Source organism: Stigmatopora nigra, chromosome 8, assembly GCF_051989575.1.
Source record: "Stigmatopora nigra isolate UIUO_SnigA chromosome 8, RoL_Snig_1.1, whole genome shotgun sequence".
Lineage (NCBI taxonomy): Eukaryota > Metazoa > Chordata > Actinopteri > Syngnathiformes > Syngnathidae > Stigmatopora > Stigmatopora nigra.
Window position 1 is genome coordinate 2,332,095 of NC_135515.1, and position 15,193 is coordinate 2,347,287.

A 15,193-nucleotide genomic window follows, 5' to 3' on the forward strand; every position below is an offset into this window, starting at 1 on the left:
TTTTAATCATTTTTTTCTGTTTTTAGTTCAAAAATTATTTTGGAAAATCTAAAAATATATTTTAAAAAAAGCTAAAATAAACATTGTTTTAGATCTATAAAAAACTGAATATTCAGGGATTTTAATCCACTTCTTTTAACCCATTTACATTAAAAAATGTAAATATATTTAAAATGGCCCACGTGAAATCAAGTTGACGTTAAAGCAGCCCACGAACCAACGTGAGCCTGATACCCTTGGCGTAAGGCAAAGTATAGATGGCGCCGCAGGAAGCAAAGCATCCTCACCGCTACGGGCTACTCCTCGCCAACGAAGGGGGTCGATAAAATCTCGCCGCAGACCACCCACTTCCTGCCTCCCTCGCCAAAGCTCTCAACAGGAATGAAAGATAAAGGCGTTCCACGACTTGCGCTTTATTATATTTTATTTTTTCCCGTCACCTCCGACGTGCCGACGTAGGATCAGACAGCCCGCGGGGATCGGCGTCCTCATCCCGACGCGTTTGATGCCTCGCCCGCCCGCCCGCACGCACGTCTTTCATTACCTGTCGGGTAAAAAGGCGGCCCCGCTCGGCTAAAAATACGCCACTAAAAACGGCGAGATGAGGAACAGCGTCGGAGTAAAAGGGAAGCCGCCGTGAATCATAACTGGCTTGTTGTGGAAGCCAAAGGTCACCCGGAAAGTCTGCTTTCAAGCCGCTCTGCCGCTTCGGCACCCCATGTTCAGCTTATCGAGTCGTTTTTGGTTTTGGGGGCGGGGCCAAGGCAAACAAGAAAACAAATCTCATTTTATTAGGTCATTTTCCGTTGTTTTTTTTTTTCCTGACTTGACTTTTTATCATTTTCCGAAGTGCTTTATTCTCACAAGGGTGGTGGGGGTGCCGGAGCCTAGCCCGGTTAAATAAGAGGACACCTTGAATTGGTGGCCAGCCAATCACAGCGCACAATGAGACAAACAACCAATCTCTCTTAGCTAAGGACAATTTAGCATATTATTTTGACTTAGTATTTATGTTTTGGGAATGTTGGAGGAAACCAGAGTACCCGGTGAAATCCGACACAGGCAAAACTATCACTTGGGATTGAACCCTCGATCTTAAAACTGTGAGGCGCTCATGGTAACCACTTTTCCACCGTGCCGACGAAATTCCTAAGTGAAAATAAATGGTCTCAGGATACAAAGTGACTAAAAATGGCAAATCTCCCCGAAAACTATTTACAGACTGACTGTGTGCTGTCTTTTATTTTGAAATTGTCACAGTAGAAAAAGTTACACATAGACAAACAATATAGTCAACTATTAAGTAAACGCAAAGGGGAAAAAGGTGCAGAGTTCATTCATGAAAAGAAGCCAAGCGCGTCTGGCCTTATCCGGACGGCATCCCGGTGTCGAGAGTTAAAAATTAGCCCGCCAAGAGGTCATTAAAAGGCCAAAAAAGTCATTTTTGTTAAGAAAATTGTTGGCTTAATGTGAGCAAAACGGAGCAATTGACATGGCTTAAATGGCCATGCCACTAAAAAAACTAATATGTCAATTAAATACTCTATTTTTATTTATTTACATTGAAATATTATAGGGAAAATGGGTCAAAATTCTCCAATCGTATTAACAATTTTTAAAGATATTTTTGGGTTCCGAATTTGTCTTTTTTTTTTGTTTAGATTTCCCCCAAAAAATAATTTCACTTTTTCTAAACTTAAAAAAATGTAAAGCCTTTGTTTTTCATTTAAATGAAGACATTAATGGTGATCGGCCATGGGTTTGCGCGCTCTTCGTGGGGGGGCGGGGCCTCCATTCCATTTGCACTCGTACCTTCAAAGGCGTACGGGTTTCAATTTCACAGATAAAGCCGCCATGCAATCATTCTTCAAAAACGGCCACGCTTCCAAAGCAAGCTTTTGTTCTCCCCTATAAAAAAAAAAAGAAAATGTCTAAAAAAAAAATAATTCCAGCCGGCACTTTTCCATCGTTCTTTCCACCATTGTCCTCGTTTGAGCCTTTATTAAGTATTTAGGTATTCGCTTGCATGTTGCAAACGTCTCGAATAGCTTCCAAAAGCACATTTTATAAACTCATGTCGCTTATCGGACACGTATTTGTTGACGCCAATCTTTTAAGCACTTGAAAATGCTTTTGCTCATGGAAGTTAGCGACCGGACGTTTGGTCGCCCGGATGTTTGATCGCCAGGGTGAATATAATTTTGAGAGCTAGTTTCAACAGTAGATCTTTAGATATTAATTATTCTCACATAAATATAATTTTGAGAGCTGATTTCAACAGTACACACTGTCATGTTGTCAAACGTCTGGGTGACCAAACGTCCGGGCGAGCAAACGTCCGAGCGACCAAACGTCCGGGCGACTAAACGTCCGGGCGACCAAACATCCGGGCGACCAAACGTCCGGGCGACCAAACGTCCGGGCGACCAAACGTCTGGTGCGACCAAACGTCCGGGCGACCAAACGTCCGGGCCACCAAACGTCCGGGCGACCAAACGTCCGGGCCACCAAACGTCCGGGCCACCAAACGTCCGGGCGACCAAACGTCCGGGCGACCAAACGTCCGGGCCACCAATACATTCAATACATTCCTTTTTACTTGACTTTGTACTTTATACTTTTTACTTTAATGATGAGTGATGAGTATGTTAATACTTTCGTCCTATTTTTCTCTTCATATTTCATATGTACTGTTAACGGATGCACTTTTTTAGATGTATCCTATCTTGTGCTGACCCGCCAACCAAAGTCACTTTGCTACCCGTAATCTAGTGTTACTTGAGCAATTCTTTCACCAAATCTTTTTGACTCATTCATTTTCTTGAGTCATGTTTTTTTAAAAGTAGTTCTACTCAAAGATGGCTGGAAGGGAGGGAAAGATGGGGTGGGGAGAGTCTGCATGGGAGAAGGGGGCTCTTATTAGCATGGTGTTGAGAAGCTCTCTTTTCTATTCAAGGACTTGGCATGGCGGCTTTCAGCAAACAGTCCGCCATTATTTGCTCTGACAAGAGAGCAAATACGGTGCGTTCGGGGGGGTCATGGAATAACCACAACCCCCGCCGGCGTCTTGTCGGAGTCCCACCCAGCCGCCTCTTTACGCCGCTTTGTTTTCTGAGCTCCCTCTCGGACCTCCTTGTTATTGCTTTTCTATTCACGTAGCTCAAAGTCCATTGACGTGCTTGTCCAAATGCAGCGTGTTGGTTATTTTTGGCTTTTTTTCCATCACCGAGTCAGGAAGGGAATTTCTTTTGTGATTGTACAATCACAAGGAAATGCCATTTCAGGGGTCACTACTGTCCTTTTTGACACTTGTATTAAGATTGGCACTGACCTAGAACTGTTGAAAGGATGCAATAGAAATCATGGATGACGTGGTTTGCCTCTGCATAGTTGAAAACGATGATGTAAGCCACGTGTGTCAAAGTGGCGGCTCGCGGGCCAAATCTGGCCTACCGCATCATTTTTTGTGGCCCGAGAAAGTCGATCATGAGTACCTGAGTATAGATGTATGTTAAATTTCCTGATGTCCCCCTTTTTAAATCTATAATTGTCATTTTTTAATCCATTTTTTATGTTTTTAGTACTAAAATAATTTTGTAAAATCGAAAAATATATTTAAAAAGCTAAAATAAATATTGTTTTAGATCTAAAAATAACTGAATAGTCAGGGATTTTAATCCATTTCTTTTAATCAATTTTACAAAAAAAATCTAAATATTATATCTAATATAGTCCTAAAAAAAGTAAACCGTGAGTGGCGACTTTTTGTTTTAGGATCAAATTAAAATGAAGAATATAGATGTATATTAAATTTCCTGATATTCCCCATTTCACATTAATAACTGTCATTTTTTAATCATTTTTTCTGTGTTTTTAGTTCAAAAATTATATTGTAAAATCTAAAATAAATATATAAAAAAATCTAAAATAAATATTGTTTTAGATCTATAAAAAACTGAATATTCAGGGCTTTTAATCCAGTTCTTTAAATCCATTTATCAAAATAAAATATCTGAAATATTCTATCCAGTTCAAACAGGTGCAGCACTTGGAATAAATTCTCTCCCATGTCGTACTTTGGATGTCATCATAGCCACTCTGAATTCCAATTGCAGTCAAATCCAATGCTAACCGCCGCTAATCCCGCGTCAGGCCGGGCTATATTTGGCCAAGCACGTTTTGACTCAATAAAAGCGCAGAGCCTTTTGGCGCCCCAATTAAGGTGGACTGCGAGGAGATAATCCCGTCGGAAGACATTGAGCTTCGTGGCCTAATCGCCCTGGGCGAGCTTTGTCTCGCCGCTAATGAGAAAGGAAAGCGTTTGCAATTATTTTGCACCCCGAGCTCCGGTTTTTGGGGGGTGTCCAAAGTGCCGGGGATAGCAGGTGTCCAATCGCAGGGGAAAAAAAGACATTTTTGTTTTTTAAGAGTTTCTTATTGAGGGTAAAAGTCAAATAATGGTTAGAGACTTAAAAGAGAATAGTTGTCTATATTTGAGGTTTTAAAAAAATGATTCAAAATTCAAATGATGTTTTTACATGAAAAAAAAGGTAATATTTTGTGTTATTTAAAGTTGTTTTTAGATTTAAAAAATGTAATATTTTGAGTTATTTAAAGTCGTTTTTAGATTTTAAAAATGTAATATTTTGTGTTATTTCAAGTTGGTTTTAGATTTTAAAAAATGTAATATTTTGAGTTATTTAAAGTCATTTTTAGATTTTAAAAATGTAATATTTTGAGTTATTTAAAGTCGTTTTTAGATTTTAAAAATGAAATATTTTGAGTTATTTAAAGTCGTTTTTAGATTTAAAAATGTAATATTATTTTATTATATATTATTGTTTTTACAATAAAAAATGTAATATTTTGAGTTATTTAAAGCCTTTTTTAGATTTAAAAAATGCAATTTAAAATAAATAAATATGAAAAATAATATTTAATTACATTTGTTTTTCCATTGGCTTTGTAAAGGTTAAATAAAATGAAAGTTATTTTAAATCAGTTTCAATTCAGTTTTATTAAGTTATTTTTAGATTTTAAAAATACTTTTTAAAATATTTTAACCAATATTTTCTGTTTTTTATACTACAAATAATCTAGTACATTTGTTTTTCCCTTGGCTTTGAAAAAAATCTAATATTTTCTATCGTTTTAAAGTCATTTGGAGGTTTAAAAGTATTCCTTCATTTTGCAATTAAATCCCTTTTCAGGACATACTCTTCTTCTTTTTGGCTTTGTTTTGTGGAGCTAGCTTAGCGCCAAGTACAAGCGTAGTCAAGAGGAAAATTCCCAAGGTTCTTATTTCAGACGGCCCTCCTTTATGCGTGTCCCGGGAGACCGACTTACAAGGACAAGGAAATACCGTACGTGGCGATTGTGAGGAAAGGTCGCCCCGTCCTGGCGCTCAAATTGGCCTCATTTGTCATTGGCAAAAGCTCAATTCAGTTGGGGAATGTTCTTGGCCCGTTTGTTAAGGAAACCCTAAACTTACCTCCCAAAAAAAATCATGTTAGACATCCACTAGATGGCGCTTTGCAGAAGACAATTTCCTATAACGATTCACCAATCTTAATCCGTATTTAAGTAGCTTTTGAGACAATCCAAGTCTTTTTAATTGCGCTTTATAGTCCGGATTATGCTTTCTGTTTTTAAGTTTCTCAAAAGGTGACCAATCCAAGTTTAGGAAAGGCAAATAAATTGTTGGGATATTTGCAAACTTGTGTTTTGGAGGGTAGTAATAAGCGAGAAATTAAAAAAAGCTACTCCGGCGCCCTCGTCTAGTTGGTCTGGCGCCGACGAGAACGTGTTGATGGTTTAGTTTAGCGAGTCTCCGCCTTCTCGACCGCTCCCGAGATGACGCCAAATCGATACGGCCTCGTCTGAGGCGTGAAATCGGGAAAAATAATGAGGCTCCGTTCCGTGTCCGTGTTTGGCCGCCATCGCTGTGAAATTCCATCAAAATGGAGGCGTGATGGGCCATAATTGCAGCTCAGCTATGATTGGTCATTCATTCCACATCGGTGCCGTTTAAGTGAGGACCAAAATTGGAAGATTGTTTCTTGCTTTTGAAACAATAACACTTTGGAGAGCAATCGGAGGGAGGGAGGTATGTTGTCGCCGTTTGTTGATTTTAGAGTTTCTTGCTTTGTGTTTTTGAGGCTTTTGATTTTAGTTGCTGTACTTTTTGCATCACGTCCTGTTGAATGTTGGAAGGTTTGTTTGTTTTAGCTCAATTTCTGACAATTTTTGGTTGATTTGTGGTTAATTTCTGCCAATTTTGGGTTAATTTTTGTCAATTTTGGGTAAATTTGTGGTGATTTTGGTTTAATTTCTGCCAATTTTGCGTTAACTTGTGGTGATTTGGGGTTATTTTCTGCCAATTTTGGGTTAATTTTTGTCAATTTTGGGTAAATTTGTGGTGATTTTGGTTTAATTTCTGCCAATTTTGCGTTAACTTGTGGTGATTTGGGGTTATTTTCTGCCAATTTTGGGTTAATTTGTGCCAATTTTGGTTAATTTCTGTCAATTTTGGGTTAATTTTTGCCAATTTTGAGTTCATTTCTGCCATTTTTTTGATTAATTTCTAGTCATTTTGGGGCTCATCTAAGGTAATGATATTTCTGCCTAAGCAGCCAAATTCAAAGCATCACCACCAATTTAGTGTAAAAAAAATCATTAAAAAGCATTCAATCCGATACTTAAAGTCCGCAAATCAATAAAGTGACTCCGCCTCCACTGGCCAGAAGTGGCGAAAAAGCAAGTTAAGCCGTGTCAAAACAGGCGAATAAGTTCTCTATCTTGCATATATTCTCCTCTCTAAAAAGTTTTTTTTCCATTTTTTTCAACTTCAAAGCTTGTCAATTTGACATTCCTCAGTTACTGGCAGAATTACTCATTTTCCTTTCATTTAATATTTATAAGCCCCAGCTCTTTTTCTCCTCGACATGCTCAGTGAATATGACTCGCGTTCGCATACGCAAACGGCGGTGTAAAACCGAGGTCACATTAACCCATTCACCGCCATTGATGAGCATCCAAAACATTCAATTTTTAGACTATTTATGACTTATTTATTGCTGTTTAAAATGCATTTTGCTGTGTCTGTATTCTCACCCTCTTGCTAATGTGACAGTGAAATTTCCCGAATTTTTTAAACATTTTTTTTCCATCTTATCTAATCATTGATCAGTTATGATCATTTTTTGGGATATCCTACACAAAAAAATCCTTTAAAAAATCCCAGACAAAAATTCTTTTAAAAAATCCCGGACAAAAAAATTCTTTAAAAATCCCAGACAAAAAAATCCTTTAAAAATCCCTGACAAAAATTATTTTAAAAAAATCCCAGACAAAAAATCTTTTAAAAAATCCCAGACAAAAAATCCTTTTAAAAATCCCGGATAAAAATTATTTTAAAAAGTCCTGGACAAAAATTGTTATATGGTGTACACAATTTGAAATTATCTAAAAAAAAAAACGTATAAGATACTGGTAAAAAAAGTATAAGTCATTTAATATATTCTGTATTTTTTTCCTCATTATGAAGCGTCAGTCTTTAGGAGTGTCAATGTTTTTTTTTTTTCCTTGAGCAAAAAATAGGCTTTAACACCTATATTATGTGACATGACGCCATGTTCTATTTCCTTTGGGAACCAACAATTGTGTCAAAGTAGAAGCCGTTCGTTAGAGGAGGAACAAGAAGAAGAAATGTATTCAATGAGATGCAGTGTGTAATTAAAATGAGCAGCCAAGCAAACTTGACAAGTGACAAACGCACTAGAAATCAAATAGCATTAGAAATTGCAACCAAAAAAACAACAACATTTTTGTCTGCTCTCTATTTTGCTAAATGCTTAGAATACATTTAAAAAAAAAGTATTTTATTGGCATAGTTTGGATTTAGTTGTTTTGTAAAGAAGTCTGGTCCTATCTGAATAATTGTCATTTTTTATCCATTTTTTTCTGTTTTTAGTTCAAAAATAATTTTGTAAAATCTAAAAATATATTGTAAAAAATCTAACAAACTGAATATTCAGGGCTTTTAATCCAGTTCTCTTTTAATCAATTTATTAAAAAAATATATGTAAATATTATATCTAAAATGGTCCGTCCGGCCCCCTGAAATCAAGTAAAATGGGCAAGTATTGAAAATGCAACCAAAAAACAACATTTTTGTCTGCTCTAAATTTTGCTAAATGCTTAGAATACATTTTAAAAAAATGATTTTATTGACTTTTTTTGATGTAGTTGTTTTTTTAAAGAAGATTGGTCCTATTTACCCAACTCTGAGATACATATTTATCATTTTCATCATAATTTTAGCTTATTTTCCTAGTTTTTTAAAGAAGACTGGTCTCCTGATACACGTTTTTATCATTTTTATTTGAATTTTAGTATGAAACATAAAGTTTTGGCCTCCCCACTTTGACACCTGCGGCATACCTTCATTTCAACACGTTGCATAAATTTAATATGACTTTTTTGCACCGTTGCGTGCCTTTTTTTTTTAAAGAATCCCTTTTTTGCCGACAGCGCAATTTGGAGGAAGCCAATGTTCCCAAATACGTTATAAATCCAAACTTCTGTTCCCGCTGCGATACGGCAAGATTTGTACCAACGGCAGGCAGGTGGGGTCACGTCGGGGGGGCTTTTCTAACCCATCTCGCTAAAAAATGCAAACGGCGCCGACCAAAGATTAACGTTCGGGGGGCGACGTGCCCTTTTTCAAACGACGGGAAAAATGCGGGGGGCTTCCCGTGGAATGCAAAATGGCAACCCAGACTAAAAGTAACTTTTTTTTACGGCTACTCATTAAACTTATTTCCTCAGAAGTTTTTTTTAAACAAGTGCTACTTTTTGAGTGATCTTGTTTTCGTCAGTACTCGTGAATTTGTTCAAAAAGTTCCATAAATGCTGTTTATTTATGTCCTATGTTCCTCCAATTTTCTATTTTTATGAATGTATTACAATTTGACAATTGTCCTGGTGTTCGTAGTTTGCTGGGATAGGCTCCAGCACCCCTCATTCATCCCTTTGTGAGGATAAGTGGTTCAGAAAATGAAATAAAAAATCATAATGTTAGAAGTACGTTTTGGGGCTGCCCACAAATAAGTTTTTAATGTTATCAAAATCATATTTTTTTGTCTGACGGCTTCATTTAACAACTTTTACGAAACTTAACTTTTAATTTGACAAAAAAGTACTTTACTTAAGTTTCTCTCATTTTTTTTTAACTTTAGATCCACATTTTGATAAAATATGTGTAGATAACTAGCTACGTATTGCTAATTGCGTAAATGTAGTCACAACAGTAAAAACAACAAACTAATTATCTTTAATTTTTTCTCTCAAAAACTAATTTTGACGGAGAAAAATTTTCATAATTCAAAAATAATCCACATATTGTAAAACAATTTTTGCTAAAACTGTCATCCATAAGTAATGTCTTCTTTTGGGCAACCAATTCAGGGCATCCACTTGCTCCAGCACCCCCTGCGACCCTTGTGTCTATAAGGAATATAAATGAACAAACTATAATGTCTTTTATATTTAATGTTTTGACCCCGTTTATATCATTGTCGGTAAAGTGAAGTTCTTGAAGTGAAAAGTTTTTCAGGAGTTTTGTGTGTGGGAAGTCGTCAAGTTTTCCACGACCTCGTCTGACTTCCTTCACGACTCGCTGATCAAATGTGTCGCTGTTTTACTGTTGTTCTGCGCTACTACCCGCGCATAATCCACAAGGGGACAGGGGGGTTAAGGTTAAGGATCCGGCGGGGGCGGGGTAGAGGAGTGTGGGAATGCACTGATAGTTAAAACGTTACTTAGTTCATCTCAAACTGAAGAAAAAAATATTAACAGCAAGATTTTAGACCAGGGTGTTCAAACTATGGGCTGCGGGCCAATTGCGGCCCACTACAGTTTTTTTGGGGTCCACATTTTGAAAATATGCAATTTTCAGCGCACTTAAGAAATTTTAATTCTGTATTTGTTTACTTGCAATGCTCAGATGTACCACTAGATGGAGTTTTCATTTTTTTATAGCCAAATTTCATTTTTTTTTGTTTTTTCATAAAATACCCAAAAATAATCCACACTGGTGAATTGAGGTATGTTCCCAAGACAGTGGAGAGGCCCAACGGTCACCAATTGGATCCCACTGAAGCGGACTTATCATAATAGCGCTCATCTAATGGCTGACCGGGCATAGAAAATAGCTATTAAGAGCCAAAATGGAGGAAAAAGGGGCCTCTTTCAAATGCAATTTGACAACATTCCCATCCCTCCATGACTCACATTGGATTAGTCTTCTTCAAAGATTTGGATTTGCTAATCACAAGGATGATGTCAGTCAGGAAGTCAATAAATAGAATCATATTAAATGTATATCTGGATTAGGAGGAAAAATGGCACTTGTCATATATATTTATTGGCAATTTATAATGTTAAAAATAGGAGGTTTTGACTACATTTTTCGTCCCCGTTCAAACAGATAAACAGAGTTAAATCCGTGCTGCGTTCACTGCAGTGGGATATTGGAGCTTCCCATTCACAAATGTCAAATTGACCTTTTCTCATTTTGTTTTGCAGGTGGAAACAAACTGAGAAACCAACAATTCCGTCTGAATTGGGCCTGGATTTCGTTGGAAAAGAGCCACTACGTTGTGGATGAGGAGTTCAAGTTCCTGGAGGTGGTGCTGAAACGTCGAGGGTACCTGGGGGAGACCTCCTTTGTTAGTAAGTCAAGCTCCAATTTTACTCTGGTCGGGTTCGGGAAAAAACAACAATAACAACAACAAGGCGGATAAGAAGCGAGTTATGTGATCTTTCCAAACTATTTTTCAAAGCCGTTATGTCAATGAGAATTATATACTAAAGAACTGAGGTCGTTTATTGAGGTTACTTACATTTTGTCCATATTCTCTTTTAAATTTATAGGGATATAAATTGCACTTTTTTCTATAGTTTGACTTATGTGCAACTTATTTTAGTGACTATGTGATGTCATTATTATTAGTTGAACATATTTTTTGATAAGATAAAAAATTGTGAAGTACTATAGTCCGAAAAATACATATACATGTAATATTCTCTGATATATATATAAAAAAATTAAATAACTACACAACTTTTCATAAAAAAGTGGAAACATGATAAACATATTTTTAATTTTTTAATCTTGCGTTACATTAAAAAGGAAATATAGCTAGGTTATGTCATTATTATTAGTTTAACATATTTTTTTGATCAAATAAAAAATTGCTCCTCAAATATGCAAAGTACTATAGTCCAAAAAATACGTAAAAAAATAATATTCCCTGATATATTTATATATTAATTTTTAATTAACTACATAACTTTTAATAAAGTCGAAACTTTAAATACCGTATTTTCACAACTATAATACGCACCTAAAAGTCTTAAATTTTCTCCAAAATAGACTTATAATCCAGTGTGCTTTATATATGGAAAAAAAATTAAAATGTCATTCATTGAGGGTGCGCCTTTAAATGTGCTGCACCTTATAGTCCTGAAAATATGGTATTTTAAAAAGGCTAAATTAAAAAGCAAAAACAGCAAATATATTCCATTTTGTTTCAGTTCACTGCGGCCCCCACTCCATATTTTTCCGTCTCCAAATTGAGGTTATTATCGAAAATAGTCGCCGTCACCCTCCCTCCGGACGACACGCAAAAAGCGTGCTTTCCACGAGCGGAATGCAAATTTTCTGACCTTTGTTCAAATAGCCTCGGTCGCCTTTCCAAATATTAAAATAACCAGCCGGGTCATTAAATGGGGGGGGCGTGAGATTGCCTGCCCGGCGGGACGGCGTCAATTCAAGGCTGTGAAATTGAAAAATAGCTAATTACTTTAGCGGAAAATATACCAAAAAAGAATTGTTTTCACGTAAAAAGCCTGACGCGGAGTTGCCGATTGCGGCAGCAAAAAAAAAACAGTGTAAACGCCAAACGTGGGCGGAAAATCAAATTGTTTTGATTATCCGTAGCACGGATTGCTGTTGGATGCGTGTTTGCGTATTAATTGAAAGAAATCACACTTTGAACTCGCCGCGTTTTCGATGCAAAACACGCCGAGGCTACCGCGTGCGTGCGCAATTATTGACACAAAAATGAATCCCAGCTTGGCATAATCACATCATTTAATTTATGTAGTACTTTTCCAACTGTCTTCAGATTTAGGCCCATCTATTAACTGACCAAATTTGGCGTAGAAATATAGCGTGACATCACAATTTGTCAAAAAAAAAATTGCGTCATTATTTTTCCATCAAAAATTAAATTCCTAATCTTATAGTAGAATATCCGTGTGTCCCAAAACTTTTGACCTCCCCCCCAAAAAAATACATTCATGTTGTTTGGAGTTCCTGGCGTTCATTTTTAAAAAAAAAAAAAACTCTTATCCTCACAAGGGTAAGGGGGGGTGCTGGAGCCTACTCCGGTTTCCACCCCAAAAAACCAAAAACATGCACGCTAAGCTAATTTTACGCAAAATTGCTACTAGCTAGGATTGGTCGTTTGTCTCGTTTTGCCCTGTGATTAGTGGGGGGCGCCCATAGTTGGCTGGGATAGACTCCAGCACCCCCCGCGACCCTCATGAGAATAAGCAGAATAGAAAATGAATGAATATATTTCAGTTATTTCATCATTTTGTGCCATTTAGAGCCTCAAATTGAACGAAATTTCACTCTTGATTCCACTCTCCTGTGTAAGGTGAACACCAGGTTCTTGTGCGGGACAAATATAATGCTTTTTTTGCTGAATTTGCTGCGAAACAAAATGAATTTAGAGTCATTGGAATGCTACTAGCGTCGGGAGTCAGGGAGCGTGAGTGCGTGCTGGAGTTTTCGGATGAATCTCGTCTCCTTGCCGAGTTGGCCCCGCCTCCTAACCCCGAGGGGGGTGCTTTAGATGGACCATCTCGTGCGCTTTCTTCCCCTCGCCTCCCTCGCTACTTCCACATCAAAGTCCTGGCTTTTATTTCAAAGAGCAGGTGAATAAATCCCTTCCAAAAAAAGACAAACGCCTGCATTTTTACAGGTGCCTTCTTCTCCTACCATTGCAATTATTTCACCTTTTTATAAAGTTTTGCTCACCCGTTGTTGACGACTGAGCGGCATGTTGATCTTTTGGCGTCCAATCACTTTTGAATGGGAGGGCCAATGGAAATAATGCACCAATTGAAAAGCGACACAAAAAACTACATTTAATGTTTGGCAGAAGCTGATTTTGTACGTTTTTTTCCTATTTTTTAATGAAGTATAATATTAATACTTGGTTTCTGATTCATTTAAAAACTCAACCCTATTTAAAACAAAATTAATTTAATTAAAAATATTTAATGCAGTACTCAGTCTTAGTAGCAAGCGAAGAAACTGTGGATTTTCATTTTTTTATGAATTTATGAAAAAAAATACTGTATTAAAAACTAAAAATATGTCAAAATATTTGCAACTGCAATGATTAGCTTATTTTAATATGCGCAAATGGTAATTTAACTTAGCTAGGATGGTAAATATGAAAAAAAATAAACAGTGGATTTTCACATTTTTATGAATTTATGAAAAATAATTTTTACTGTACTAAAAATGTGTGATATAGTGAAACCGTGATATTTGAGGGATTACTGTAAATCAAAGTATTTGCAAAAGATATGATTCCCTTTTTTGAATATGCACAAATAGTACCTTAACTTAGCTAGGATTGTAAATATGAAAAAACAAGCAGTGGATTTTTACATTTTTATGAATTTATGAAAAAAAATTACTGTCCTAAAAACTACAAATCCGTGATATAGTGATATTCGAGGGATTACTGTACATCAAAGTATTTGGCAACAGCAATGATTAGCTTCTTGGAATATGCGCAAATAGTACCTTAACTTAGCTAGGACGGTAAATATGAAAACAAATAAATCCGGCAAATCGACTTTACTTTGAAATCCCCCGACATACAAAGGAGTAGAGATTAAGAATGTGTGTTTGTGTCCCTCCCCGGTTAAAAGGCATCGGCACCAAGGACGGAACGGCGCTCAAGGACAAAGATTTCCGCGGCAAAGCTCAGAAGCAAGTTCAGTTCAACCCGGGTCAAAGCGTCGCCACCTGGAAGGTCCGCATCCTGCCCGACGCCCACTATGAAGTGTCGGAGACCTTTCACGTGGTGCTGTCCGATCCCGTCATGGCCGTCTTGGAGTCGCCGTTGAGCAGCGTTGTGGAGATTGTGGACCCCGGAGATGGTCAGTGGTTGCTTCCATTTATTTCTTGTTTTAGCTAAGTTATATATTCTTTTTTATTTTGACTTTTACATACACCAAACAGTTAATATCCTTCTGTTTTTTGTTTTATTTACGTACGTCAAACTGCCAATTTTGATGGTCTGGGTTCGATTCCCGTTTGGTCGTAAAACCAAATCTATCAGTTTTAGCTTTTTGTCAATCATTTAGCTTTCATATTTTTAGATCTCACAAAGTATTATTGGATTAAAAACTGCCTGGCGACCAATCCAGCTAGATCAGGGGTGGGTAAAGTTTTTCGGCCTGGGCGGGGGCCACATTGACTTTAAAAATTTGACAGATGGGCGGGGTCAGCACAAGATAGGATACAAATAAAAAAGTGCATCCGTTAACAATACATGTGAAACATAAACAGAAAAAAGGACTTAAGTATTCACATACTCATCACTCATCATTAAAGTAAAAAGTATAAAGTACTACAAAGTCAAGTGAAAAGGAATGTATTAAGAAATATTAAAATGTCATTTAAAAAAAGATAGAAGAGCTGTAAAACACGAAAAACAAATAAGAGTGGACAGAGCTACTGCCAATGGCTTCCGCGTGACGGCGCCATCTTGGCGAAAAAATATTTGGACAACGTCGGCGGGCCGGATTAAAAAGCCTAACTTAGCACTCAAAACCTCTACCAAAGCGTAAAATGTAGGGAAGCACCACCCCGACGACAACAAGCCAAAGAAGCTTCTGTAAACACGTCTGTTCGCCGCCGGCGCCGAGGCGGAGCAAAGTGCGCCGTATAAATATGGATGGCAACGTCTCAGGGGGGTTAAGGCGGGTTTGACTGTCAACAATTTATGCAAATAAGTGTCTTTAGTCAACGGTTTGTCCCGTGAAATATACGCTCTCCCGTGGCCAATCAGTACGCCGGGCTTCAAACGGCAATTCGGCA

At 37.2% G+C, this 15,193-nt stretch overlaps 1 protein-coding gene across 1 annotated transcript in view; it reads left to right on the forward strand.

Annotated features, from left to right (window-relative positions):
* Positions 1 to 15,193, forward strand: part of LOC144200904 (FRAS1-related extracellular matrix protein 2-like) — a 52,621-nt gene that overhangs the window by 14,334 nt on the left and 23,094 nt on the right. The window contains exons 3-4 of the mRNA XM_077723284.1: positions 10,588 to 10,734; positions 14,020 to 14,250. Coding sequence (XP_077579410.1) covers positions 10,588 to 10,734; positions 14,020 to 14,250 — 378 coding nt within the window. The remainder of the gene's footprint in view (positions 1 to 10,587; positions 10,735 to 14,019; positions 14,251 to 15,193) is intronic.